Here is a 26,787-nt window from a genome sequence, read left to right as displayed (position 1 = left end):
CCGGTATCGACGTCAGACTGACTGGCCTGTAATTTCCCGGATCTCCTCTGGAACCCTTTTTAAAGATGGGAGTGACATTAGCTACCTTCCAATCCTCAGGAATGGAGGCAGATTTTAAGGAAAGATTACATATCTTTGTCAGGAGATCTACAAGTTCACATTTGAGTTCTTTCAGAACTCTCGGATGTATGCCATCTGGGCCTGGTGATTTTTCAGTTTTTAAGTTGTCTATCAGTTTTAGGACCTCCTCTCTCGTCACCTCAATCTGACTCAGGTCTTTCAACACCCCTCCTGAAATCAGTGGTTCTGGAGTGGGCAAGCACTTCTCATCTTCCACAGTGAAGACGGAGGCAAAAAATGCATTTAGCTTCTCAGCCATTTCCCTATCATCCTTCAATACTCCTTTTACCCCTTGGTCGTCCAAGGGCCCCACTGCCTCCCTGGCTGGTTTCCTGTTTCTAATGTATTTGAAGAAAGTTTTATTGTTGGTTTTTACGTTTTTTGCTATATGCTCCTCATATTCCCTTTTTGCCTGCCTGACCTCAGACTTGCATTTTATTTGCCATAGCCTGTGTTCCGTTTTATCAGCCTCACTGTGACTAGCTTTCCACTGCTTAAAGGAATTCTTTTTACTTTTTACAGCCTCCATTACTCTGTTTGTTAACCATGCAGGCTTTTTCCTATACCTTTTTGTGCCTTTCCTAACCTGCGGAATATATATTTTTTGAGCTTCTAGGATTGTAGTTTTAAATAGATCCCAAGCTTCCCCAATTTTTTTGACCCTTTCTACTTTTCCTTTCAGTTTCCTCCCCACGTGTCCCCTCATATCAGAGAAATTACCCCTTTTAAAGTTAAAAATGGTTGTGTGAGTCTTTTTGGCCAATTCTCTATTTGTACAAATGATGAACTCAACAACATTATGATCACTGTTTCCAAGTGGTGCAATCACTTTTACATCTCTCACCAGGTCTTGAGTGTTACTTAGGACCAAATCAAGGATCGCCTCTCCCCTGGTAGGTTCCGTGACCATCTGCTCCATAGCACAGTCACTGAGAGTGTCTAGAAACTCAATCTCTTTTTCCCGACTAGAACACATATTGACCCAATCAATGTGTGGGTAGTTAAAATCACCTATTATGACACAGTTTTTTTTGTCTAGCTGCTATCTTTAATTCATTCATCATTTTATAATCCTCCTCTATCTTTTGATCTGGTGGGCGATAACAAATTCCCACAGTTAAGTTTCCTTTTGGGCACACTATTTCAACCCATAGAATTTCCAGAAGCGAATCCAATTCTCTTACCCTCTCAATCTTACTGGACTGTATACCCTCTCTGACATACAGAGCCACCCCACCTCCAACCCTTCCCCCCCCCCACCCTTCCGATATAATATATAACTGGGAATCACCGTATCCCACTGATTTCCCTCATCCCACCAAGTCTCTGAAATACCCACAATGTCTATTTTTCCCCAACTTCAAACACTCCAACTCCCCCGTTTTACCTCGGACACTTCTAGCATTTGTATAGAAACACCTATAATTTCCCATACATGTTAAGCCCGCAACCTTCCTCTTGCTCTCTCGAGACCTTGTCAGGCAGTCCATATCACTAGCCATAGTCTCAGTGGACAATTCCAATCCACCTCCCTGTAGAAAAGTAACAGCCACCCGTTCATCTCTCCGAGGTGAGCCATCCCGAACCAGAGACTTTTCATCTCCTGTCAGCTTTCCCCCAACATTCAGTTTAAAAACTGCCCCTCTCAGCCTGGTTCCTTCTCGGGACAAGTGGAGTCTGCCTCTTTTGTACAGCTCCATCTTGTTCCAAAAAGCATCCCAGTGCCTAACACTGATGGTGGGTGAGGGAGTGCCCATGATGAGGGGCAGCCGCACCTAGGGTAAGTTTCCTCAAATGGGACAGTGATAGCTGGTGTGTTGCTGCTGAGAGAGGAGGATCAGGGTGGACAAACAAGAAGTTGGGGGGGTTGTCTCAAAGTGTTCCTCCTGACCTAGAAGCTCTCTGATCTTACAGGTGAGGTGACAAGTTAGGGGGTGTCAGGGAGAGAGGTTAGATAAGCTTGTGTGGAACCCACTTCCACCTATCCTTCCTTTCCCAGTTTCCACAGGTCTGCGGGAGGGGGGATGCCTGGCTTGAAGCTTTTGAACGCAATATTGCCATGCAGGTTGACACTAGCAGGCACAGGATTCTATCGCCATGCTGGCACTACTGCATTCAATGCACTGATTCTGCTGCCCTTTCAGAAAGCCCCCCCCCTTCAGTTTGTAAGACAGAGATTCTCCGGTTTGACATTGGTCCTGTTGGGTTTCTGTGTGGCATTTTCACTGCCACTGTGGCACTTGTTCTGCAGTGAGTGTTGGGCTCCTAGCAAACAAACAACCTCCCAACAGTTTACTTTCCCTGAGATTCTCAGGGAGAGTCTGACTGCTGGGTGCCTGCCTGCTTGCCTTGCTGTGTGTCTGCTGGCTGGGTTAGGTTTTTTCATTCCCATTAGAAACAATGGAGGGAATGGGGGGTAACCTGTTTGGGTGCCCATAGAATTGGACCCACTGGTCCAATATCTTTTGGGACTTGGGGTTTCATGTGGGGAGAGGCTGCAGGAGCCATACTGAACTTATCCATGCCTCTTCTCTGCTTTGATGCTGTTCAAATTGAAATCTGAGTCCTCCCCCCCTCCCCCTTCTCTTTCTCTCTGGAGATAATGTGGGATCATAAAAACACCGAGGGTAGGTCCTGATTTTGCTCATCCCAGCAGAGGAACATCTAGCACACCTGAGACGGCTTAGAATAATAGAATCATAGAATGTTAGAGTTGGAAGGGACCTTGCAGGTCATCTAGTCCAACCCCCTGCACTCTGCAGGAGCCTAGCCGAAAGATAGCCCTACAACATACCCGAAAGATGGTCGTCCAGCCTCTGCTTGAAAACGTCCAGTGAAGGAGCATCCACCACCTCCCGAGGCAGTCTGTTTCACTGCTCAACCACTCCTACAGTTAGGAAGTTTCTCCTGATATTTAGCCAGTAATGCCTCCCTTCCACCCATTAGATCTAGTCTTGCAATCTGGAGCAAGAGAGAATAGATCCGCTCCATCTTCTACATGACAGCCCTTCAAATACTTGAAGACTGCAATCATGTTCCCTCTAACCCTTCTCTTTCCTAGGCTAAACATACCCAACTCTTTCAGCCTTTCCTCATAAGTCTTGGATTCCAGCCCTCTTCTGTTAGGTTCTGCTAGGAATCATCTGATTTGCTTGTTGTTGCTTAGTCTCCAAATGCTAGTGTGGTTTTATAGGAAATTTTGTTACTCAGAGCTCGGTAAATCTTAATATGTAGTATTTTACATTGCTCTTTCAGTCTACTTGTGTTTTCCTGCCTTTTCTTTTTAAGATGTTCAATAAAGATTAAAACTCATGTAGTGCCTGCTGCCATAATTCTCTTCCTGCAGAATTGCCCAGTATTGCATCCACAAACCAGAAATCCTTTGCCCCAGGGATCTGGAGGTGCACTTGTGAAGGAACTTTCACATGTACCTCCAGATTTCTGGGCAACACTACTATACAGAATTATAAGGATCTTCATGTCAATGTATACAAAGCACTTTGAACACTTAGGAAACAAGCTGTCAAACAATTATAAACAATTGCATTATAAGCATTATTTATCACTAGGAATAAGGCCCACTGTGGAAATAAATATGAGCTTTAGAAAGAGGCTCTGGGTGGGTGCCCTGACCTTGGGCTCTCAGCATCAATTTGCTGTGGTGACCTCAGCATGGTATAATGACACAGAGTCCACTGTTTTCTCCAGGGGAACTGATCTCTGACACCTAAAAAGCAGTTGTAATTCTGAGTGATTTTCAGCCCTCACCTGGAGATTGGCAACAGTGGTTCCCCAGGAGGAAATGGCTGGTTTGGAGAGTGGCATCTATGACATTATACCTGTCTGAGGTCCCACCCTTCCTCAAATCCAACCCTTTCTAGGCTCCACCCCTCAGATCTCCAGGAATTTCCCAACCTGGAGTTGGCAACCCTATCTCCTTCCCAGCCAACCATCAATGTGCCATTATCTGCCCTTATGACTTCAGGTTTCCATCTCCTCCCCCCCTCCTTGAAGCCTCTATCTAGACAAAGTACTGTCTTTCTCCTCAGTGGGGACCAAAGCAACTCACATCATTCTCCTCTCCCCCTTTTGATCTGCACAACAACCCTGTGAGGTAGGTTAGGCTGAAAGCCAGTGAGTGGTCTGAAATCACCCAATCAGCTTCCACAGGAAGAACCTGTGTCTGGCAGACCCTGCTTTGAAGTGCTAACTGCTACGTCACTGGATGTCATGGAGGGCCACCTCTGTAGGGTATAATGACACACAGAGTCCACCATTTTTTCCAGGGGAACTGCTTTGGAGGGTGGACTCTATGGCATTCTATTCAGCTGAGGCCTCTCCCCTTCCCAAATTCTGGCTTCTGTAGACTCCACCACAAAATCTCCAGGAATTTCCCAACCTGGAGCTGGCAACCCTAGTCAGGACTGGCCCCAATGAGTTCCCCACAAAGGCAAAAGTAGGCCTGGAAAGGGCCTCCTGTCCCTGCCTTTTACTGATAGAACCAAGCTTGGTTGCCTAGCAATAGCCACTAAAGGGAAAGTGAGCCCCACAGCAGGAGGAGAAGAGAATAGATTGATGGCCGGTGGCTCACCTCAAAGCAGGAGAAGCGTCTTCATCAGGAGAGACAGCCATTTTAGCAGTTTATTTTGACAGGGAAGATTGGCCAAGCTCGCAGTCGGTAGGGGAGAGAGGCAAACCCAGCACCCAGCTAATGGCTGATGGAGCGCACAGCACAGCCAATGGGAGAGCTGGAAAGTGCCAATACGCTAGGGCATATATATATATATATATAAACTGGATTCAACCATCACTGGACAGCACCAGCATCAGCACTACTAGTCAAATGGGGGGGGAAATAAGTTTTGCTCCATTCCACATAACCTGATTGGTCAAACAAGTGTGAGTATCAGTCATCATTTAGTGAATACTTACAGGGTGATCTGCATCCAGTTCAGAGCCATACATGAGAACTCTTTGGGAACATTTGTCTAATTCAGCAATCTTCCTGGGGAACCAAGGCACACAATCAAGTTCTGGAGAAAACATAGAGTGATCACAGGTCTTAGGGTATCATCACAAGATTTTGCTAATTTCAACATAAAGTGAATGAGGAAATAATAGCCTTGCCTTCCTCGTCAGTCCAGATATTTTCCGGGGGATTTAGAGTTACAATGTTAGTTTCATATTTTAACAACTGAATGAGTTCGTTGAATTGTTTTTTGCTGCAATCACAATCCACAAAAATTTCTACCTCTGAACTCCTCCTCTTGGATTTTCTCGATTCAATGTGAACCATACTCACATGTTTTTCCTGCAGACAAAATAAAGATCACTTCAGTGACACACTACATTCACTTAGAACAGAATGATTTAACAGGAATTTCTTAAGAAATGTAGTTTAATGTGTTCAAGTTGGGATCTCACAAGAAACTGCAGGAGAATAAATTACTGGTACATTTCCTCCTGATTCTCCTCCCAGGATACTATAAGCTGTTAAGATCTTGAACAGACCAATTTCTCCATTATCCCTCTCTCTCTCTTTTTCCTCTCTCTCTCCCTTTAACTGATACACAACTGCTCTCAGTGTTTCATGCTTCCCACAACATACTGAGTCCTCCTCAGGTAATTTGGGGGTAATGATATATATTTTTACAAAGAAGAAACAAACCAATGTTTTCTTATATATGCATAAACCCTTAATTTGTCTGTGAGTTGTCTGTTTCACTGAACTCTCAATAAACATGGAGTTGTCAAGGTTGCTATTGGAGGGGATAAATGTTGGGCCTGTAAGAGATCCTAGCAGGGGGCAGAGATCTGTGGTTTGGAAAATTCTCTCTTACATATGCAACCCTCAAATATCTGCTTCCTGGATTCAATGTGTTTTCAGGATTTTGAGCAAACCAATTTCTGCTTCCCTGCTGTTTTTCCCCTTTAATTTTCATGGCTGTCAACATTCCATGCTCCTCATTTTCTGTTCAAGTCTCCCCTCTTTGGTTAATTATAAAGTCATATTTTTCTGCATAACTAAGGAGTTCCCTCACTATGCAGAAATGCCTACATTGTCTAAGAGTGACCTGTTTTTGCTACATAAGTGATCCACTTTTCTGTTAGATACAGTAAAATAAAAAGAAACCCCAATCAATGATTTGTGATGTTAAGTCCAATAAACCTATCACATAATTATTAATATATTCAACACTCCATTTCATTAGAAATCTGGGATGAAATCTATAAATATCACAGGTTAATTAGACATGATTTACCATGGCAATTTCTTGTAAAAGTGTTGTTCACTATTAAAATATGCCATTCAGTGCCAGATTTATAGGCATAGTAAATAACTTCTTCATACCAAAGTAGTATGTATTTTAACCTGTTTTAATCTGACTTGGCACTATGCTAACATACACAAATGTTTCTGTTCCACGAGTCTTACAGTGATCTTAAAAAATGCACATGTAATCCACTCTGAGCCCCTGTGAGAAAGGTGGACTATAAACAAATGAACAAATAAATGTCATGATACCTACATTTTATCAAGTGATCCTGTCCTTGGACTTTTGTTGCCTGAGCTGGTGAAAGTGGGCCTGAACTCTCTAGCACTGGTGGTATACACTGCTGTATACCACCAGTCATGCAAGGCACTTCTCTCAGTGGAACAGAATGTTCCTGCTTCCTCCCCTCCCAGTGATCTCCCCCAAGGGGAGGGGACCCCAGGAACAGCATGAGGACAGGGGACCCCAGGAACAGCATGAGAGGTAAACTGGTGGACTGCAGCAGGAAGAGAGAAATGGTGGAAATTAGCCCACCCCTTCCATTAGTGGAAAATTTAGTCTTTCCATTAGTGGAAAGTAACGTTTTTTCCCACCGTAGAGAACAATGGAGGGAATAGGGGCAACCTCTTCGGGGGCCTGTAGAATTGGACCCCCTGACCCAATGTTCTTGAAACTTGATGGGTATCTTGGGGAGAGGCTTCAGCAGCTACCCTGCAAGTTTGGAGCCTCTCCCTAAAACCACCTCCCCTCCAGCCCCCTAGAATATACCCTATGTTTTCACAATTGACTTCAATGGCCCATAGGATATAATGGGGCCGAAATTGACATTCCGCTGGCGGAAAGACTCCCCAATCAGCTAGTACTGCCGAAATTGACACGTGGGAATTCTTTCTGCCGGCCGAAATTGATTCTGCCCAATTCGGCTGCCAGCCCAGGATGGAGCCTGTGGGGCTGCTGACAGGTGAGGTTGTGGTGGGGCCTTGGTAGGAAGTCGGGGGGGGCAGGCCCCAGAATGTTTCAATGTAGCTACGAGCCTGCTGCCTATATATATATGAACTGTTCACTTCCATTTTTAATATATCTGAGGAAGTGCGCATGGACACGAAAGCTCATATCTTGAATAAACCTTTGTTGGTCTTAAAGGTGCCACTGGACACAAACTTTGTTATAAAAGCGGGATAAGAGACTCTGAAGCTCTTTTACCACATTTTTTTTTGTCCATAAAGGTCCCACGATCACCTTTCTGAGGATCAAAGTAGCCCCACCTTTCTCTTGCACTAGCAAAAAGGGTAATAGGGTTCATCAGGTATTTATGTTTCACAGCAGAACAATAGTTAACTGCAAATGTTCCAACCCTTGGAAATGGCATAATTAAAGTAAATCTGGTAGCATGATGCAAATAAAGATGACATTTAAAACAAACAGAACATCATTATGGCTATACATACACAAACTGTCTTAGAATTAGTGCACACACACACTCATTAGCTTTCACTTGCGTGTCATGGACTTTTCCAATACAAAGGTGAAGGTTTTACCTGGAAGAGTCTGAGTGCTTTTACCAAGCCACCAACTTCATTTTTCAAAGAAAACACCACAGCAGTCTTTCCACTTTCAGATGTCGATTCATTCTTGCCTGCACTTTTGTTGCCCTTTCTGTCATCAATTTTACCAGAACCAGTTCTATTCAGCTGCAAGAATATGGATACAGGAGAGAAGGTTTTCAGCAGGAACTTCTAAAAAAAAATTAATCTTGTCTTTCAAATAGATGATGCTTGTTTGATTTTAGCATTCAGAGTTAAGCATTTTTCTTCCTAAAGGCCACCTTTAGAAAGGAAAATTATATGTTATATGTTACTATCAGACATTAATGATTATTCTAAAAGGAATGAACAAAGACATATCATATAGTACCACCACACTTCTACAACGTGGGTTATTATATTTTGTATATGTCACAGTCTGTATTGGAGTGGTGTCATGGCTCAGATGGGGTGTCACCTGAGGCTGCTGCCACTCTGGTTTTAGGTTCCCTTGAGAAGGCCCAGAGCACCCTTCCAAGACCTTCAGACCTCCCTTATTTGGCCGAATAATAAGCATGAGGACCAGGCAAAGCAAACAACAAATAAGAGATTTATTTTTAGAGGAGGTCAGTCAAATATGTGAAACAAACAAGGTGCAAGAACAATAGCAATAAGGGGGTGAAGAGAAAAGAAACCAAATGCCCTAACACAACTGGACTCACAGTCCCTAGCTCACTGTCTCAGTTGGGCCTGAGTCTACTCACCCTTCCTCTCCCAGCAGCAACTTTCCCTCTGGCCCTGCTCTCTTGGAAGAAAGAACAGCTCTTCTTCAGTACCAATTCTTTTATTATAAGTCACCTTTCTCTGTGATTGGCTAAAATTGGTGCCAAAACCTCTCAGGGACTTCTGGGAGTTGTAGGCCTGGCCTCCTCCCACTGCTACTCAGGCTCCCTGGGCCTGCTAGGCCTTTATTTGCACAGGCCAGATCATGACAAGTGGATATTCTGCTAGTTAAAAAACAAACTTCTACAGTTTATGTAGAACAATCATTTCTGAACCAGATATCTGCACTATCAATTTCACAAAGAAAAAAACAAATTGGGATTTCATATCCTGTTGTGATCCATATAATGCAGGCACTTTTTGCATGTGTTAGTGGATGGAGAAAGGCATTGATTACATGAAAGTCAAACCTATTTCCGATATGTAGTTCTGTCAAAGCAGGATATGAAAATTGATGGTCATGCAGGCCAGTAAGTATGGCCACTCCTACCATATATTCCAGATACTGTTAGTGACCACCCCTGTTCCAGACCTCTGAGCTGAATTAGACAACTGAACCAAGGGGCAGCAGATTCTTTGCTCTGTTTTTTTCTGTGCCAAAGTCTTGCTCTTATCTTTCAGTTGAGGAAGTCAAACAATATAGTGAGCAGGTTACATTGTTCGATCAAGCCCCCTTGCTTGGTGCTGAAGGATAACAACGAAGACAGAGCAAGCTTGACTCTCTGATTTTTATTAAGATCATTCACTGGGGAGGATCCCAGGAGGACAGAGACTCTCCAGGAATACCTTTTTGAGGTAGAACTGCCCCTGTTCTGAATGGCCTAGGCCATTCACAATAGATGGGAAGAAAAGCCAGAATTAGGGGAGTACTGAGCCTGGTGCACAGCCCAGGAAAGGGTTTCCTGCATGAACTGCATTGTTCAACTCTACAAACTAGCCAACTTTAGCTAAGAACTCTCTGTGTGTATTGTGTTGATGGCAGCATGAATGAGGTTCTCGAATAGAATATTAGGAGTGCAGATGTGCTGTGCTCTTTGGGTGGCCTCTGAGCAAAGCTGAGTTCCTAGTTGCTGGTTACCATTTTGTCTCTGTTTATTCAATACACCTTATACTCAAGAAAGTTGGTTAACCTTTATCTAGACACATGTCAAAGAGGTCATTCTTGTTCTGTTGCCTCTTGGCAACCCACAAGACCTAATAAATCTGGCAGGGTTGGTGTTTAACAAAAAGCTGTCATAAGTTAAAATACAACCCCTTTCTTACAATACCTCCACAGCTCATTTGTTAGAAGGAAAGAATACAGCTGCTTCCAGACAAGGCTTCAGATCCTACAGGGGGCACATGACCCGAGAAGCTTTTTTTCAACAAAAGGGAAGCAGGGAAGAAGGAAAACCACATCTTTTGACCAACAATAAACTAGGAGAAGGCAGGGGCAGAATTTACATCCCATACACATCAGAGCATTATTTTAAATTATTATTATTATTATTATTATTATTATTATTTCCCTCAGAGCAGGTTCCAACATATAATAAATAGAACATATATAAGTTTAAAATATGTCAATTAAAACAATTCCAGTAAACAATTCCTAAGATGGCCCAAACAATTACTATACTGCTGCCTCGGGGGTAGGGGGAATAGCAGAACTGTATAGATGGGAGCTCTCCTGATTTCATCCATATGCTTGGTGACATATCTCTGTCTTACAGGCCCTGAGGAATCGTACCAAATCCCTGAGGGTCTGGATCTCAGCTGGAAGTGCATTCCACCAAGCTGAAGCCACTGATGAAAAGGCTCTGTCTCTGGTCAGTGCAAGGTAAATACTCCTTGGTCCCAGGATCATCAGTGTGTTGTTATTAGAAGAGTGTAGTATGTCAGGAGAGGCAGTCCTGCAGATATGTTGGTCCCAGACTGCGTAGGACTTTAAAAGTTAAAACCAACATGCAGCTGAGCACATCATGGGCAGTGTTCCCTCTAAGCTGAGTTAGTGTGAGCTAGCTCACAGTTTTTGTTGTGTAGTAGGTTAGCCACATGGAAGAACCGCTGAGGCATGCATAGTACAGAGCACACTTTATTAGTACACAATACGCACACCCACCAACGGCTGAGTGGCCGCTTATATACATTCTGGGGAACCCCTGCGGAATCCCATTGGCCCATTCAAACCTCCCGCCAATGTCCCATTGGTTCCCTAGAGGCAGGGTGCAGGACACTCTTCCTCATTGTTCTCTGGACTCAAGCTCCACTGAATCGCGGGTGCCCAGTAGCGGTCTGCAGACATAACAGTTTTTTAGCCTCTGGCTCACACATTTTTGTCTTAGCTCAGGAAGGATGGCTCCATGGCAAAGTAATTTATGCAGTAGCCAAATTGCTTGCTCACAACTTTAATGCCAGTAGCTCACAAAGGAGAACTTTTGCTCACAAGACTCCACAGCTTGGAGGGAACATTGATCATGGGCAATGTCTGAGGTCCTTGCAGTTCAAGACTTGCATTTATCTAGCTACAGTACAGCCCTGGAAGGAGTCCCAGACACAGATGGAATTTTGTACCATCAGACCCAGTCGCTAGGGAGGGTCATTCATGCTGATTGGCTGTCCCAGGTGCCAATCATTTTGCTTAGCACCTTTTCATGTAGCCATTCCTCTGCTGCATTCATGAAGTTCATTACTCCAGCAGCCTTTTTTATCTATATCTGTTCCATCATCATGTAGCCTGAATGGTTTATCACACACCAGCAATGATTAAGGGGATTCGAAACCCAGAGGAGTGTTTCCCTCTGTTTGCTAAAGCACAGCGGTGAAGGATAGCTGACCCTCTCAGCCCACTCCCAGTGTAAGCCTCATGCGGCAGATATCTGAGGTTAGAAATGAGCAGGAAGATGGGCATAGCTATCTGTCTACAAAACAGTTTAAACAGAGACATAAGTGTGATACAAACTACATATTTATTGAACAGTGTCAGGAATAAAATTCAGATGATGAGACAGGTGAATGGGCTTGACAACTTTCTTAGTCTAGCATGACTCCATTGACAGACAGTCGTGCTGACAGACAGCATAACCACAGGTAAAGTTGTCCCTCTCACTGTTGGGTTCCGATAGATTCAGCTGTGCTGGTCAAACAACTGTACATTAAGCAAGTTGCAATGGTGCATGTGTCAGGCTAGAATGCATTTTTGTCCAGGGGTCAAAAAAAATGCTGTGTCTACCTGTGGAGAAGTTCTTGTGCTAGCAACAAAATAGGGGGGCAAGGGTTTTATGTACTAGAAGATGGGCTTGGGGTATGCCGAGCTTCACCATCTCAGTCATTGTTATCAGACTTGGTAGGTGGCTGTGGCGGTCTGGAAGGCAATGATGGGAATAAGCTATACCTGTTATTTTTTCCTATTCTGCTAGTCCCAGCAGTGCTTGGGTTGCTTAGGCAAAGATCTGGCCCTGGAGTTGTCTGGTATGCTGCTGTTGGCACATGTGCTGGGGGTTACCTAGCACAAAGGAGTTTACCTAGAACAAGGGAGTTTACAACTTTACATCAGAGCAGCTAGATGCAAACTGGTCACTGTAGCTGTTGACCACATTGCAGAATTAGCAGATGACTGGCACAGCATTGCAAATAGTCTGTTGCTATCTCTACCCCTGCCTGAAAAAATGCTAAAATAATGCAAGGACAGTGACAAATAATGTTCTACAATAGCAACAAACAGCAAGTGGGCTCAAATACTCTGCATATGGTGGTGTTTCCCACTTAGGTGTTTTTCCGATTCCTCTATCTCTCCCTTGGTATTTCCCCACATATTGAGATCCACCTAGGGAAGATAATGTCTTTATTGGGCCAATACTTTACACATCCCTTATAGGGAGTTGGATTGGAACTACAGTTTCTGTTTGGGCTGCTTTATGGGGCTCAGATCCTGCAAGGCAAAAGGCATAATGAATGTTTGGCCACCGATAGCAAAGGCTGATATTCACTCAGAAATGTCATGATGCTTCATGTTTCCTCCACTTGCATGTGTGGTTACACTGGCATGACATCACACCGAGAGCACAGTGATGGTTTGCTTGTGTATCTCCAAGGAGGATTCCCCCTTTCTGCACTTTGCATAGGTACCCTGTGCCTTTCGTATGGGAGACACCACTAGGAACTGTTGTGTGAGGAAGGCGGGTACACGTGTCTGGGGAGGAGACATCTGCAGCAATCAGATTTTGAGTCAGGGAGTCTCCCTCTCCTTACTTGTGTGGGGTACTTTGTCCTTGCATCCCCAAGTTGAAAGAGTGGAGGGTGCAGATTTGTGTTCATGTCCTGAGGTGGACTATCTATAAGAATTCTGAGCAGAGCAGTGTTTGCAATATGCTGTGACATCACTTATTTCCATCCTTGGCTGTGCAAGGTGTTCCAGTTTGGTGCAAAATGCCCTTTCAGTAGAAATCCCTTTACCAAAGTTCACCCCATGTGTGTTCTAAGCATGCATGAAAGGAGGCCAGAGAGGTGTGGCCCCAAGCCACAGATATGGGTATCCAGGCTCAACTTTATATAGTGCTAAGATGATGAGTTCAGAACTGCTTATCCTAAGCTGTGCTGTGATGAAAAGATACAGTCTCATTCCCATTAAGTTCTTTTTTTATATAATACTTTTTATTGGATTTTCACCATATTGCATAATCACCATAATTCATAATATAGATATACTTAATTATTTATACTTCAAATCTATTATGTACAACAACATACCAACCATGCATTCAGCTGTTTTTCTTGTATGCAATCACTTAAGAATAGCACACACATCCAATAACAATAATTTCCAAAATTCTCCTACTTCTTTCTTTCTCCTTTTTTGTAAACATTACTTTATTCTGCCTCACTTCACCCTTTATTTCCTTGGAGTAAGAGCTTAAATAGCTTAATTCCAACATCGGTAGAGTTGTCTTTACTAACTATAGATTATATATTAATCTAAATCATTTCTGTTTTCATTTTATTTACTTTAGATCCCTTTAAGTGCTTACTACTATACCCATACATTTCTCCTGTTTCCATTTCCCACTTTACCTAATTTTGAGACCTTATTACTTTCTCCAATATTACCATCCATTTCTCTATCAGCATTTTAACACTTATCTCCTTTCAATCTTTGCCCCAATTTTTATGTACTACATACATCATTATTTATGAACTTCAAGGTGGTCACTTTCAGTATCAATGCTGCAAAGATGAGGAAAACATTCAAAACATTATAAAGAATATATAAACTGAACATCTAAAATGAAAATGAAATTAATTAAACCTTTTACCTTACTTAACTCAATTCATTCACCCCCTTTAATTTTGTACCCATTGAGCTTTCCCTCCTTATTTCAATCACACTTACACCTTTCAAAAATATCAATGAAACTTAAGATACCAATACCATTTACAAAGCAAGCCAATCCGTTATTACACATACAGGCCAAAGCAAAATGCTCATATAAAAATATCATATAATTTAATTTGTTTTCTATAAATCTTCAACTTCTTTCTCTGTAGTAACATGTCTGTTTTTTCTCTTTACACAGATGGGAGATTATTTCCAAACTCTCCTCATTATTTTTTGAAAAGTCATGTCTCCAGTCCATTTTAATTTTTTTAAGTTTCCACTTGCATCGTCTTTGTCTTTCCCTTCCCCGTTTTTTCACCTTTTCCAGCAGGGTTCTATGTACTTTTCCTCTTGCTCTTAGCTTTTCTCTCTTCAATTGCCTCCTATTAGCTATTTTTTTGTTTTGTTTTATGTTTTGCGGGCATAATAGCTCTACATCTTCTTTTCCTTGCTGACTTCCATTAAACTCTCCTAAATTTTGTGTACTTAGTTCCAGGTTTTCAGTTCTCTCTAACATAATAGGGTTTTCATGTAAACTAGCAAATGCTTGTTGTATACCCTTTTGTATTCCCTCTTGAATTCCTTCTTTTAGCACTTTTAGGAACTGTTCCAGTGACATTTCTAGCACCAGCATGTTTTCATCCATATTCTCTTCGATGTCCTTTCCCCTTACAGACGCCATTTCCACACAAATTTTTTCAAATAGCCAACTTAATATCGTTCAGCCACTCTCACCATTTTTATCCTATTCCAAGGGAACAATACATCTTGCCCCGAGTGAAAGAAAAACCACATATACAGTACTTAGCTTCTCCATTCCTGGCCGCTTCATTTTTTTTCTTTTGCGCCAAACGTTTCAGGGCAGCAACAAACCTCCTTCTTCTTAAAGATGTGTGCACTTCAAGTTCTTTCCATTTCTCAACCTTTAACTTCATTGTTGTCTTTATAATCCACAAATTAGTTGTAGGTAAAAACAGGACGGAAGACAGCAGCTGTGAGGAACATGGCGACCATGTTCCCCTTCACACAACTGTTTCTGCTTCAGGGCATGGAGTGGACACCCCCCGCCTTGCCAGTGACGGGAGGGGCCACAACAGAAGACCCCTGCACCAGCTCTCTCTCCGGGAGAGCTGGCAGAACTCCCCCGCAAACCGGGAGGTCCCCAAAGAAACGGTAGGGAATCGGGCGTCGGGAGCACTCGCGCGCCCCACCTGTCGCCGTGCCACACCATGCCGCCGGAAAGTCTGGTTCCCATTAAGTTCAATGGGAGGGAAAAGCAATATTCTCCCACCACTACCCTGACAAAAAATGGTGGCATATAGCCACGGACATGGGCTGAAGCCTTGGTCCTCCTACAGACCATCACAGTGCTGCCATTTCTGGGTCCTCTGCTGGTGATGCAGAGCTGCCACCAGATTTACCCTGGTGCCGTCATGGGGGGGGTGTCACGATGCTGCATGGGTCTCAGGTGCTATCTAACGGGCTATAGGACTACACTGTTAGAAAATTATTTGACTAGAGACAAAGCGGAAGGACCACAGAAGACTTGGAAAATTTACTCTGGCAAAGGCTTACCAAATGCTTCTGTTTTTAACTTGGATCCTTCCATTTGAAAGAACAGCGCTGTAATCCTGGCTCTTCCTTTCCCTTTAGAAAGAATATAGAAGGTGTAAGGGGGAATACCAAAGTAGTGAACAGACATGCACATTGTCCACAGCATTTTGTTCCCTGTCAAGCATACACCCACTGGCAAGCCAGGCTTTGATGCTGTATGAATTTGTGCATCTCATTTCACTGTACTCCCTACTGTCACCAAGCCTCATCCTCTCATCCTCTTCTCATTCCCATCTCTGCTCCTTTCACCATGGTGCTCCTTATGCCCTGAAGAGGCACTCAGTGTACCTATAGATTTCCAATGTGTCTCCTCTCATTTTATGAAGGGAATTAATCCTCTTCAGCTGAAGTTGATGGGGGCACTCAACATTGTTTAACTTGAGGGCACTCAGTAGGCTGTTTCTGTCGAAGTCAATGCATTCTCATAATGGTACGAGACAACTAGCATGTGAAGGAGATAAAACCTTAATGCATTGAAAGCTGCTCTTTAAATTGGAAATTGTCATAAAATTGCAAGTATAAAGAACAAAAGTCTACAATATAGAACGCTTAATCCAAGGGTTCTTAGAGCCACAGCAACCATGAGGAAGCTTGAACCCACAGTAGTTCAGTGTTACAAGCAACATTCTTGTTACATTGTCTCACATTCTGTTTGCACACAAGTCTGCATGTAGTATATCTATGTCTAAAAGCTGTGGCCTGTCATGCTTCCCTAAAATATTCACAGGCATATAAAACAGACAAGTTTGCAAGTACACATGATTTGCATACCATTTTCTGCATGGAGCACTAGCTAAGCAGGAAATTCACTGACTGGCCAAATTCGATATATTCAGTTAAAGATATTTAAGGGTTCCCAGGGATAGTATCAAAGCTAGCAAAAGATCACTTGTTCAACCTTGGCAGTAAGCATATCTAAACATTCACTGAAGAAGCTTCCAGATGTTGTTTTCTGCAGCAATGGCAGCCACACACTAATAGATCAAACAGGAATTATTTTAAAGAAGAGGTACCTATTATGAGAAGGGAGAGTCCACCTATTTTAGGAGAGAGGGGAGACCCCAGGGTCACTGACACTGATTTCGTGCAATAGATGTTTTTTCTATTTCCTCCATCCAACTAATCCAGCTAATACGTTTGAACTAGCAGAAGTCAGTGCAGGGATTGGAAAAATGCACACCTGTTTTATGCCTGAATGACACACTGACTCAATGTATCAAAAGCATTATGAACACTGAGTAAACTAGAATAATACTGTTACTAGATTCTCTGGTATGGTATAGCCAGGAATCTCTATACATAGCAGAGCACACTAGGCTGCACGCAGCGGCAGTTTCTCAGTACTGTGTGCTAGCAAAGTTACAGAGTTACACAGAACCACTTGTCAGTTTCAAACTAATAAGAATCCTTTATTCAAGGAACTACATTCTCCCCTGTTTCCCCGAAAATAAGACCTACCCCAAAAATAAGCCCTAGCAGGATTTCTATGCATTTGTGGTATAAGCCCTAGTGTGTCTTCTTGAGAAAAAATAAATATAAGACAGTGTCTTATTTTCGGGAAAACACGATAGATAGTGCAGGTTGAGAGATAAGGTTAGAATCTAATATAACTAGGTAGATGGATGAGGATGGAGAATGCCTGTTCTGCATCCATGGTGACAAAAATGGAGAGCGTGTGCTCCTTCTTTGTGTGTGAGAGAGAAAGTGTCAAGCCAGGTGGAAAGAAGTCTTGTCCCTAAGAAAAACATTCTACTTCAAAGGATAGTATCAGATAGCAGGAAGGAAATGGTGCTCTGTGTGGGTCCTGACTTCTCTGTCTCTAAATCTATGGTGCTGTCTCTGAAGGCTGAGGCAAGGGACAGTGTACACTCCTCCACTTCCAACAACTGTGATGGGCAGAAGAAGATTCTGCCCTCTTTTCTTCCCCATTCAGCTTGGACCAATCAGATTTAAAACATTGAATAGAATGTTGGAGGCAAAAAACAACAACAACAACCTGAGGAGGGGACAGAGAAGAGGGGTTGTTGTGTTTTGGAAGGACTGGGGACAGACGATATCTTGAAATAGGCAGGGAGTCCCATTGGGACTGCTGAACATTGTTTAGAGAGGCAGACTTTCAGTGCTTCTCCTATGAAAAACAGTAAAGGTTTAATGCTTGTCTCATTATTCTTTCCAAGTATGAGCCTCTTAGGAAGCTTATGTCGTAACAACCAAGCATAGAGCACCTCCCAACTCTGGTAAATGGTGTCATGTCATACTAGAGTGAGGGAATTAAGTGCCATGCTTACAAACTAAATAAATTTAAGTGTGTTTGTTACCCTTGACTCCAGTATTCTCATAAACCCATATAATCTCTATAGGAGCAAAGCAAAAGGGGTTGGTACTCTGTTTTAAGGATTAAACAATCCCGTGTAAAGGAACAGGAAAAATCCCCTTGGCCTCACTCTCCAAACACTGAAGGGGAACTTTTTAAAAGGCAGTATGAATATTCACAACCCTCCAGCCCATGAGACTTCTTTTAGGGCAATTACCTATAAAGAGGGGAAAGCCTGGAGTAGGGGTCATGTCAAAGACCCTAAGCAAGAACTGACATTTTCACTGGAAGGCAAAAATGCATGGCACATTAGTGAAGAACATACTTCTCCTGATTTCAACAGCAAAGCAAACCCTCTCCAGGTGCATCTGAGTCCTCACCAATACTGTTCTTTTCAGGAACCTGCTGGCACTTTCAGTGCAGGACTGTTGTTCCTAAACAGCAGCCTTGCCCCCCTTCTTTGCATCACACTGGACACAAATCTTTAATGGGAGAGGTAGAGAGAGGAAGACAGGCTTCTCTGGGTAAGTTCAGATGAGTAGCTGCATTGGTCTGTAGTAGTAGAACAGAATTCGAGTCCAGTAGCACCTTAAAAACCAACAAATATTCTACAGTAATAAGTTTTCATCAGAGACAAAGTGAGCATTGACTCACAAAATCTTATACCCTGAAAATGTTTGTTGGACTCAAATTTTGTTCCCTGGGTAAACATTGCCTCATTTTTATCAAAGTAGTATGCAAGGAAAAGAACACTGCCCAAAACTATCAACAAAGAAGTCACTATAAATGGACAAGATCCACACCATCTCCTTTCATACCACACTGATTTTTCTGTCCTGTTTCACTGCTTCTATACATGGATTGTTATAAATAGATTCCCTTTCTTTCTTTCTTTTTTTAAAAGGCAATTGTTTTGCCTGCGCAAGTTTTAGTGCTGTCATTATTATGAGATTTCAATAATTATAGCACTCTGCTTTTTAGAAATATGTTAATGAGCAGGCCTTCAGAATCGTCTGAGAGTCTTCTCTCGCACTCCCAGTCTGACTGGAATTTAATTTGGCATGCCTGTTTACAAGGAAAATAAAATCTCCTCAACAGGAGTAAAAAGCTAGAAAGGGTTAGGGCCTCTATCCTGCTGTTGTCATGCAGAACAACTGATCTCAGATGTAGACATACAACTCCATTTTTATCCAAACGTGTTCGAAGCCAAGTGTGAGCATCTTGTTGTAAATGCATGTTGAAAGTATGTGCAGCTCAAAATCTGAATACTTCACAGCCATAAAAATATGCCATTCTGCAATATGCCATAATATTGCAACAGATGTCTACAGCAAAGGCTTAGAAACCAGAAAGCAACAGTGACCAGATCCTTTAAGATGTGAATTATATATCTATAACATTATCTATACACCAGTTTCCATATTTATTTCACTTAGATTAATTTCACTTAGAATAAATTAGGGAATGGAATGAATGGAACTATTTTTGTTGTTCCTGTTGACTTTGTTTTCTCTGTGATGTAATTATTTTTAAAGTCATGAAAGAAAGCTTGTTTCATGAAACCTTTGATTACCATACACTCACTCAATGCACAGCAACTATTTTTAAATACTTTTTAACAGTAATGACAACTATATCCATATAGTCTTCAATGCTGCGTATGTTTATTTGGATTGTTAATCAGCAGTGATTACTGGCTGCATTTTAATAAAGATGATTCATGTTTTCCCCTCTTCAAATGTCTAGAGTTCAGGATTGGTTTCAGAAAATCTTACATCTCAGTCCTATCACCCCTGCCCGGGGGGGGGGGGATACTAATTGATTAGCCCGAACTTCTTTGCAACCGCATCTTCTTTTGATCACAGATCTAAGCAGCCATAAGATATTGTAAAAGTTGGATTTCATATCTTCTACAGCATCTGAGTAGATGACTGTAAATCTGAACTTCTCACCACAAAAGCCTAAGCACATTCTCAACACAAATAAAAGGGAAAGGATGGAGTCAAAGGGTGTGAGATACAGAGATTCCCCCCCCCCCCAGGTTTAAGTTTACAATAAAATACGTATTCAATTATCCGTGCATAAGAAGTTGTGCTGGGAGGAGAAGGAAGATGTGACAAATGAGACCAATCCATCATAACCTTTTTCTGATCAAGCAAATCGGGATTCATTTCAAAAAGTTTCTGAAACAGCTTGGAGGAATCCTAAACTTGTTATTTGCTCAGGATAGTTTGACAGAGTCCTGGGTACTTACTGTTACATTGCCAAGTAGAGGGTGTTCTTGGGGCACAGCTGAATCCAAGGAGAGTCCCCGTCTTGCCCAGTATTTACTGGAGAACATCATCATTGCTGGCTGCATAGCGACCGATGTAATTTTTTCTCTTTACAGCAGGGGGAAGCCTGATGTCAGGGCTGCCTATAGAGAGCTGTCCACCACTCTGGTGCTGAATAAGGAGCAATCCAAAAGCTTCTCTCATGAAGACTCTTTTTATATGCCCGGGCAAAGACTGATGAAATGCTGATTAGGAAAGCCTTGTCAAAGCTGGCACATCAAAGCCCCACCGTAGGAGGAATACATTTTTTTTCCTATAAGTGATCTGGTCTCTTCCAAATGCAATAAACAACTGGGGCAATCTAGCCATCCCAGGCTGTTTGCTGCTTCTGCTTGATACACCGCTGCTGACAAGCTATGGGGCACAAGTAGCAGCTGCATTTTTATTGCTAGTTCTGAACAACAGCTGGCTGAGGGTTTTTTTTTTTATAAGAAGTCAGAGGGTCACAGAAGGCACTGATGGAGAAAAGTGCAACAAACCAACGCCTTGAACTTTAGACCCCTGAGAGTAACAGAGCTGCTTAACTACTTCTCTAGTGCTCCAGTTGATGGTCAATTATTATTTAGATTGCTTATGCTCAGAATAAGACTGCCTGTATTTTAGAGTGTGTTCCGTTTGCGCCAGGAATCAATTTGTGCTCTGTTTTGCACATTACGTTTTCAACCATTGTGCGGCTATCTTCCCATTTCGATATTGTATCCCAACAATTTGTTTGTACAAACTGATTACTACAGTCTGAAAATGCAAGAAGTGAAAGGCAATTATAAATTTTCAAAGGGATAAAAGAAAAACAGGGAGTACTTTGTTTATTTACCTGGTGCCAAACTGTGCCTGCACTGCCACTAAAACAACTTGCTGTCCTTGCCCTGCTTTGAATAGACACATTCTAGGAAACACTTTTTCCATGGAAGATAGAAACCCATTCAAGAAAAAAAAATCCATTCTTCAGAAACACTCTGATGAATGTCCATACCAAATAAAGGACTTGGGGCTCAGATGTGTATATTCTGATGCAGCTGCTGGGTCTGCACAAGGAAACCCATGCTGCCAGAGAGAGAAAGCTGCAGAAAGGGTGAGGGATGGGCAGTCCAAAGAACAGACTGTGGCATAGTACCCTCTTCATACCTTTTGCTTTATACTTTCCTCCAACAAACTCAGTGTGGCAGGCATGGTCTCTCCCCCATTTATCCTCACAACCACCAAAGGAGGTACCTCAGGCTGAGTAACTGGACCACAGTCACCCAGGGAGTTTTCTGTGAGAATGAGAATCAGAATGTAGGTTTTTTCAGGTCCTAGTCCAACCACTACACCAAACTGACATTTTTCACATTTTAAAACAGATTTTGACATGGGGAAATGCCCCAGCCAATTTGCACAAACCAAATTGTGTTAATTAGCAAACAGTTAAACAGAATCTTTTCAACATATCTCTGAAAAATCCAGAATACCTTCATCTTCCAGGAAAAAAGGGCTAACAAAGTGTCCCAGAGATTTAAAAACAGCATCACCAAACATACTCTCATGTGCCAGTTATGTTCTTCAGACAACCTTGTCCTCATGGTGCCCAGTTAGAACTATCTGTACAACATCTAGACCATGGGCATTTCCTGTACTGGGTCCAGTCCTATGGGATGGTCTACTAGAGTGGGTGCAGAAGATGCCTTCATACTGTACATTTAGGAAGGCATGTAAGAGAAAGTATGCAGAGGAGTGTAATTTTTTCCCCAGATTTGGCTGCATTCTTTTTCACAGAGTAATTTTTTTAATTGAGTGCACTCTGCATTTCATTTCTCTGTGCTTTTAATCTGTAAACTGCGCTTTGTGAAGCTTGCGTTTTAAAAATCTTAATTGGAATTTACATTGTGTGTCCTGGCAACCTCATATTGCATTGTTAGCTGCCTTGAGCCTGAAGAAATAAGGCAGGATATAGTTTAAATAAATCAACCATCTCCATGTAGTCTACTGTTTTTGTTTGAACACTTTACAGACAATCCTATGCAGTGTTACTCCACTCTAAGTTAATTGAACTCAATGGGTATAGACTGAAATAACCCTGGATAGGATTGCAATGCAAGTTATCTTAATATTGCTGGACTTTTAAGGGTTCTAAAACCCATTTTCATCCAGAGATATTCAAGAATTTGTTTATTTGCCACTGACTAGATTTCTGAGCATCTCAAACGGTGTTCTTTTGGATAAGATGTAACCTGTATACAGGCTCCAGAATGGCAATGCTGATGAAAAGGGAGGACGCCTGTGCTTTGCCGTCTTAGGGTGAGTACAACATAAATCCTGCTTTCTTTAAAAATATGTGCATTTATTATATAGTACCACTGGAATCAAGTGATTTCATAAATTGGTCCATGCTTTATGCCAAGAAAGTGGTTCCACTTTATCCAAGTAACAAAGGTTCAAGTAGTCAGTTCAAAAGCAACTGAATAAGGGATAACAGATTACAATGAGTACCCAGCAAATACATTTTCCACCAGGGGATGTAGATTTGCACTTTAAAACCCAGTTCTTCTTTTAAGAACATAAGCCTCTACAACTGCCAATGTTAACTTTTCATAGCTGCGAAAAATGGGCTTTGTAACATGAATGAATGAAAGCTCTTGAAATTGTCTCAGAGGTCCCATTCTCAAGTGTCAGAGTGAGCTCCACACACAGCAGCATTTTCAAGCCCCATGTTTACAAAAGCACTCCCTCTGGACTACACACTAGCCTCCAAAATTGAAGGATGTTTCTGCCAAAGTGCCAGTTGATGGGGAGGGAGCAAAACCAAATAATGAAGACCTCGCATACATACATGAAAAGTATAACACTTGCCTTAAGGAGTTTTCTGAATTGCTTTTATAGTCAGAGAACCTCATATATCCTCAAAATGTCACGATTTTTCATGGAATTTACATCAAGACAATGCAATTACAATTTAGAGGTATACAAAGATCTGTGGCAGTCATGCCACATGACCCTCATTTTTCCAGCAGCCAGCAGTTCACTGCAGTTCTCAATATAATAATTGCCTTCAAGTATAAATATGTTTTAGAACCTTCCCACATTTAGCTTATAGACTCTGCTAGAATAATTCTTAAGACTTAGGGCAATGTACACATAAAATACAGAAAAACCGAAGCTCAACTGGACAACAGAAAAGGCAAAGTGGTTCAAAAATTATTTCCTGTGAGCAGGAAATGAAAGACCAGGGATGCCAGGCCTTAAATCCTTGCCTTTCTGTAAAACAGGTTTCTTTGTTATTAACTGATCAAAGATAAGCACACTGATGATATTAAAGCCCAGGATTGCAGAGATTTCACCTACTGATGTGGGTTCTTGTAACTGAAGATTAGTCAGTTCTCCCCATTATTGCAGCATCTTGGCTTTATCTCCTGCAGTGACGGCGTCTGTACAAACATTCATTAGTTACTCGCTGTATGTTTTTCAAAAGGTCTACATGGACTTTGGGGGCAATCTGAAAAACTGCTTGCATTATTTCACCCCCTCTCCAACAAAGATTAAAAAGTATCTAGTCAGATTTCACTGCCTATATGTGATCTGGAAATGTTGAGGGGGAAATATGCACAGGAAGGATGGGAGATGCTGAGAAATGAAGTGCGTAAGGCACCATCGCAAACTGTCCCGATGAGAAAGAAAGGTGGGAGACAGGTAATGAAGCCAAGGTGGCTGAACAAGAACTCTCTGAAGAGCTGAGACTAAAAAGGGAAATTACAGAAATGGAAGGAGGGACATATTACTGAGGGTGAGTATAAGAAGCAGGATCGAATCTGTAGGGATGGTGTCAGAAAGGTTAAAGCGCAAATGGAGCTGAGGCTTGCAAGGGATGCTAAAAATAACAAGAAAGGTTTCTATGCCTATGTTTGGAGCAAAAAGAAGAACAGGGATGGGGTAAGCTCATTGCTAGGGGAAGATGGTCAAGCCTTAACAAGGGATGAAGACAAAGTGGAATTACTCAGCTCTAACTTTGCATCAGTCTTTAACCATAAGGAGAGCTGTATACAAACTGAAGAATGCAGGGCATATGAAGGAAGAACTGCCAGTCTAGAGTAAGTAAAGAGATGGTTAGAGAGCATCTAGCTGCCTTAAATACTTTCAAATCTCCAGGGCCAGATGGCTTGCATCCCAGGGTGCTAAAAGAAATTGCAGATGTTATTTCAGAGCCTCTGGCTGTAATCTTTGAGATTTCCTGGAGTACTGGTGTTGTGCCAGAAGACTGGAGAAAAGCGAATGTTGTCCTGATCTTCAAGAAGGGGGAAAAAAGACAGACCCAGGAAATTACAGGCCTGTCAGTTTGACATCAATACCTGAAAAAATTCTAGAGCAGATTATTAAATGCTCTGTCTGTGAGCACCTTGAATGGAATGAGTTAATTGGTAGTAGCCAGCATGGGTTTATCAAGAATAAGTCATGCCAGACCAACCTTATCTCCTTTTTTTGACAGTTACTAAAATGGTTGACTCTGGCAATGCTGTGGACATAGTGTATCTAGATTTCGGTAAAGCATTTGACAAAGTTTCTCATGATATCCTTGAGGTTAAGCTGGATAAGTGTGGGCTGGATGGTGCAACCGTTGGATGGATTCATGGTTGGTTGAAAAATCGTACCCAACGAGTGCTCATAAATGGCTCTGCATCTATGTGGAGGCAAGTCTTGAGTGGAGTGCCACAGGGCTCGGTCCTGGGCCCGGTGTTGTTCAGTGTTTTTATAAATGACCTGGAGGAAGATGCTTATCAAATTTGCAGATGACACGAAGCTGGGTGGGATTGCTAATTCTAGATAGAGATAAGTCTTACACTTAGGTACAAAAAACGTTAGGTACAGATATAGAATGGGAGGGACTTGGCTTGAAAGCAGCACATGTGAAAGGGATCTGGGTATTCTGGTTGATCACAAGCTAAACATGAGCCTCCAGTGTGATGTGACTGTGAAGAAAGCTAATGCAATCTTAGGATGCATTAACAGAAGCAGAGCTCGTTTCCTGCCGGAGCGCACAGGAGCAATGCTCTGGCAGTGAGGACCCCAGGGGGCGGACACATGAGCAAGCTGCTCATGCGCCAGGGCTCTGCTCATGTCACCAGCTGCTCTGCGCCAGGGCTCTGCTTTGACTGGCGCTCCTGCCGAGCACCAAGGCAGGCGAGGGAGTGTGAAGGTGCGTCAGTCATGAGGCTGAAGGAGCCGTTCCTGCTGCTCTTACTGCTGATGGCAGTGGCGGCTGAACTGAAGGCGCAGAACGCTCCAGGAACTGGAGCCCAAGTGCTCCGGAGAAGCAAGCCCAAGGGCGTGTATGGGATGAAGCTTTGTGGGCGTGAATTTGTCTGCACCATCATCTTTATCTGCGGAGGGTCCTGATGGAAGAGGCTTTCAGAAGATTGCGGGGTGGAAGAAGAGCTGCTGCTCGATGGTGGCATGAGCATCAGTCAGCAGTTGGCGGGAAAAGACGGGAATGGTGAGATGTGTGCACAGTCTCTCTGTTCCCTCCTTTCCCAGTGGGCAGGAACTATTTACTTGGCTGATCTCTGGGCTTCTGTCCCCTCCTCTTTCCTTGCTGGCATTTTTGCTAGGACGTTTTAACAACTTTAGGGCAGCTCCCACCACAGGCTGTTACGCATGCCCTGTCCACACACACCCTTTCTCTTTCCATGCTACATGAACTGTCCAGGGAGGGAAGATGGGGTTTTAGAAAAACCAAGGCTGCCGTTCTAAGTATGCTTTGAGGGGAGTAAACTCCACTGAATAAGATGGGTCTTAATATACTTGGTTGGGATTGCTCCCTGAACCTTATGAGGTTGTCAGTGACCGGGAAAGAAAGCCCACCCCCACCCCGACCCCGAAATGTTGCCAGAGGCACTGCCTTTACTCTCGGGTAGCCCCATAGCAGGGGCACGCCACTTCTAACCTGACCCAGAGACCCACAGAAACTCAGGCCAAGGAAGGCAACTCTTATTTCTGAAACACAGAGCTAGCCACAGCTCTGAAAAGGGGGTCTCCATTTTCAGATGACAGGCAACCTCAGAGCAAGCCTCCAGTCTTCCCCCTCCACCCAGCAGAGATTATGCTTATGGAATGACAATGAGTTCTAGCAGGTAAAGTATCTACATTTCTAAAGTCTATTCAAAAGTTGCTTGGCAAATAACTCTGTCTCCAGTAATTCTTTGTCTGAATACTTGTTTTTTCTGCTTTGTCCCTCAAGATACCAGGATAAACCAATCAAGCATCCAAATTATTAACGATCCTTCCTGACGCTAATCAAGGACGTCTCCCACTTTTTGTTTACCCTGGCCAGGACCATTAGTGGCCAGATAATCCATTTAACTAGCCACTCAACACCTGGCTTCTATTGTTAAATCCAGACCCTGCCTCTCTGGAAGTTCATTGGTCATATCTAGGCCTTGCCCATCCTGATGCCACACACCCCTGGGACTCATCATTGGTCCAGGAAATCTATTGTTCTCACCTG

General features: G+C 42.8%; 1 protein-coding gene across 3 annotated transcripts in view; it reads right to left on the bottom strand.

The window, feature by feature from the left end:
* TPH2 (tryptophan hydroxylase 2) overlaps positions 1-20,341 on the bottom strand; it is a 116,119-nt gene extending 95,778 nt beyond the window's left edge. For 2 of the 3 annotated variants that reach the window (XM_015417027.1, XM_015417028.1), the window contains exons 1-4: positions 20,237-20,341; positions 7,934-8,086; positions 5,248-5,431; positions 5,053-5,153 (exon numbers count right to left, since the gene is read on the bottom strand). In XM_015417027.1, coding sequence (XP_015272513.1) covers positions 5,053-5,153; positions 5,248-5,431; positions 7,934-8,086; positions 20,237-20,341 — 543 coding nt within the window. The remainder of the gene's footprint in view (positions 1-5,052; positions 5,154-5,247; positions 5,432-7,933; positions 8,087-20,236) is intronic. The other variant, XM_015417029.1, reaches the window with a different exon arrangement.
* Positions 20,342-26,787: the final 6,446 nt, after the last annotated feature.

The sequence above is a fragment of the Gekko japonicus genome, unplaced genomic scaffold, assembly GCF_001447785.1.
Source record: "Gekko japonicus isolate JY-2015 unplaced genomic scaffold, Gekko_japonicus_V1.1 scaffold548, whole genome shotgun sequence".
NCBI classification, from domain to species: Eukaryota; Metazoa; Chordata; class Lepidosauria; order Squamata; family Gekkonidae; genus Gekko; species Gekko japonicus.
This window is presented reverse-complemented; position numbering and strand designations above follow the sequence as displayed.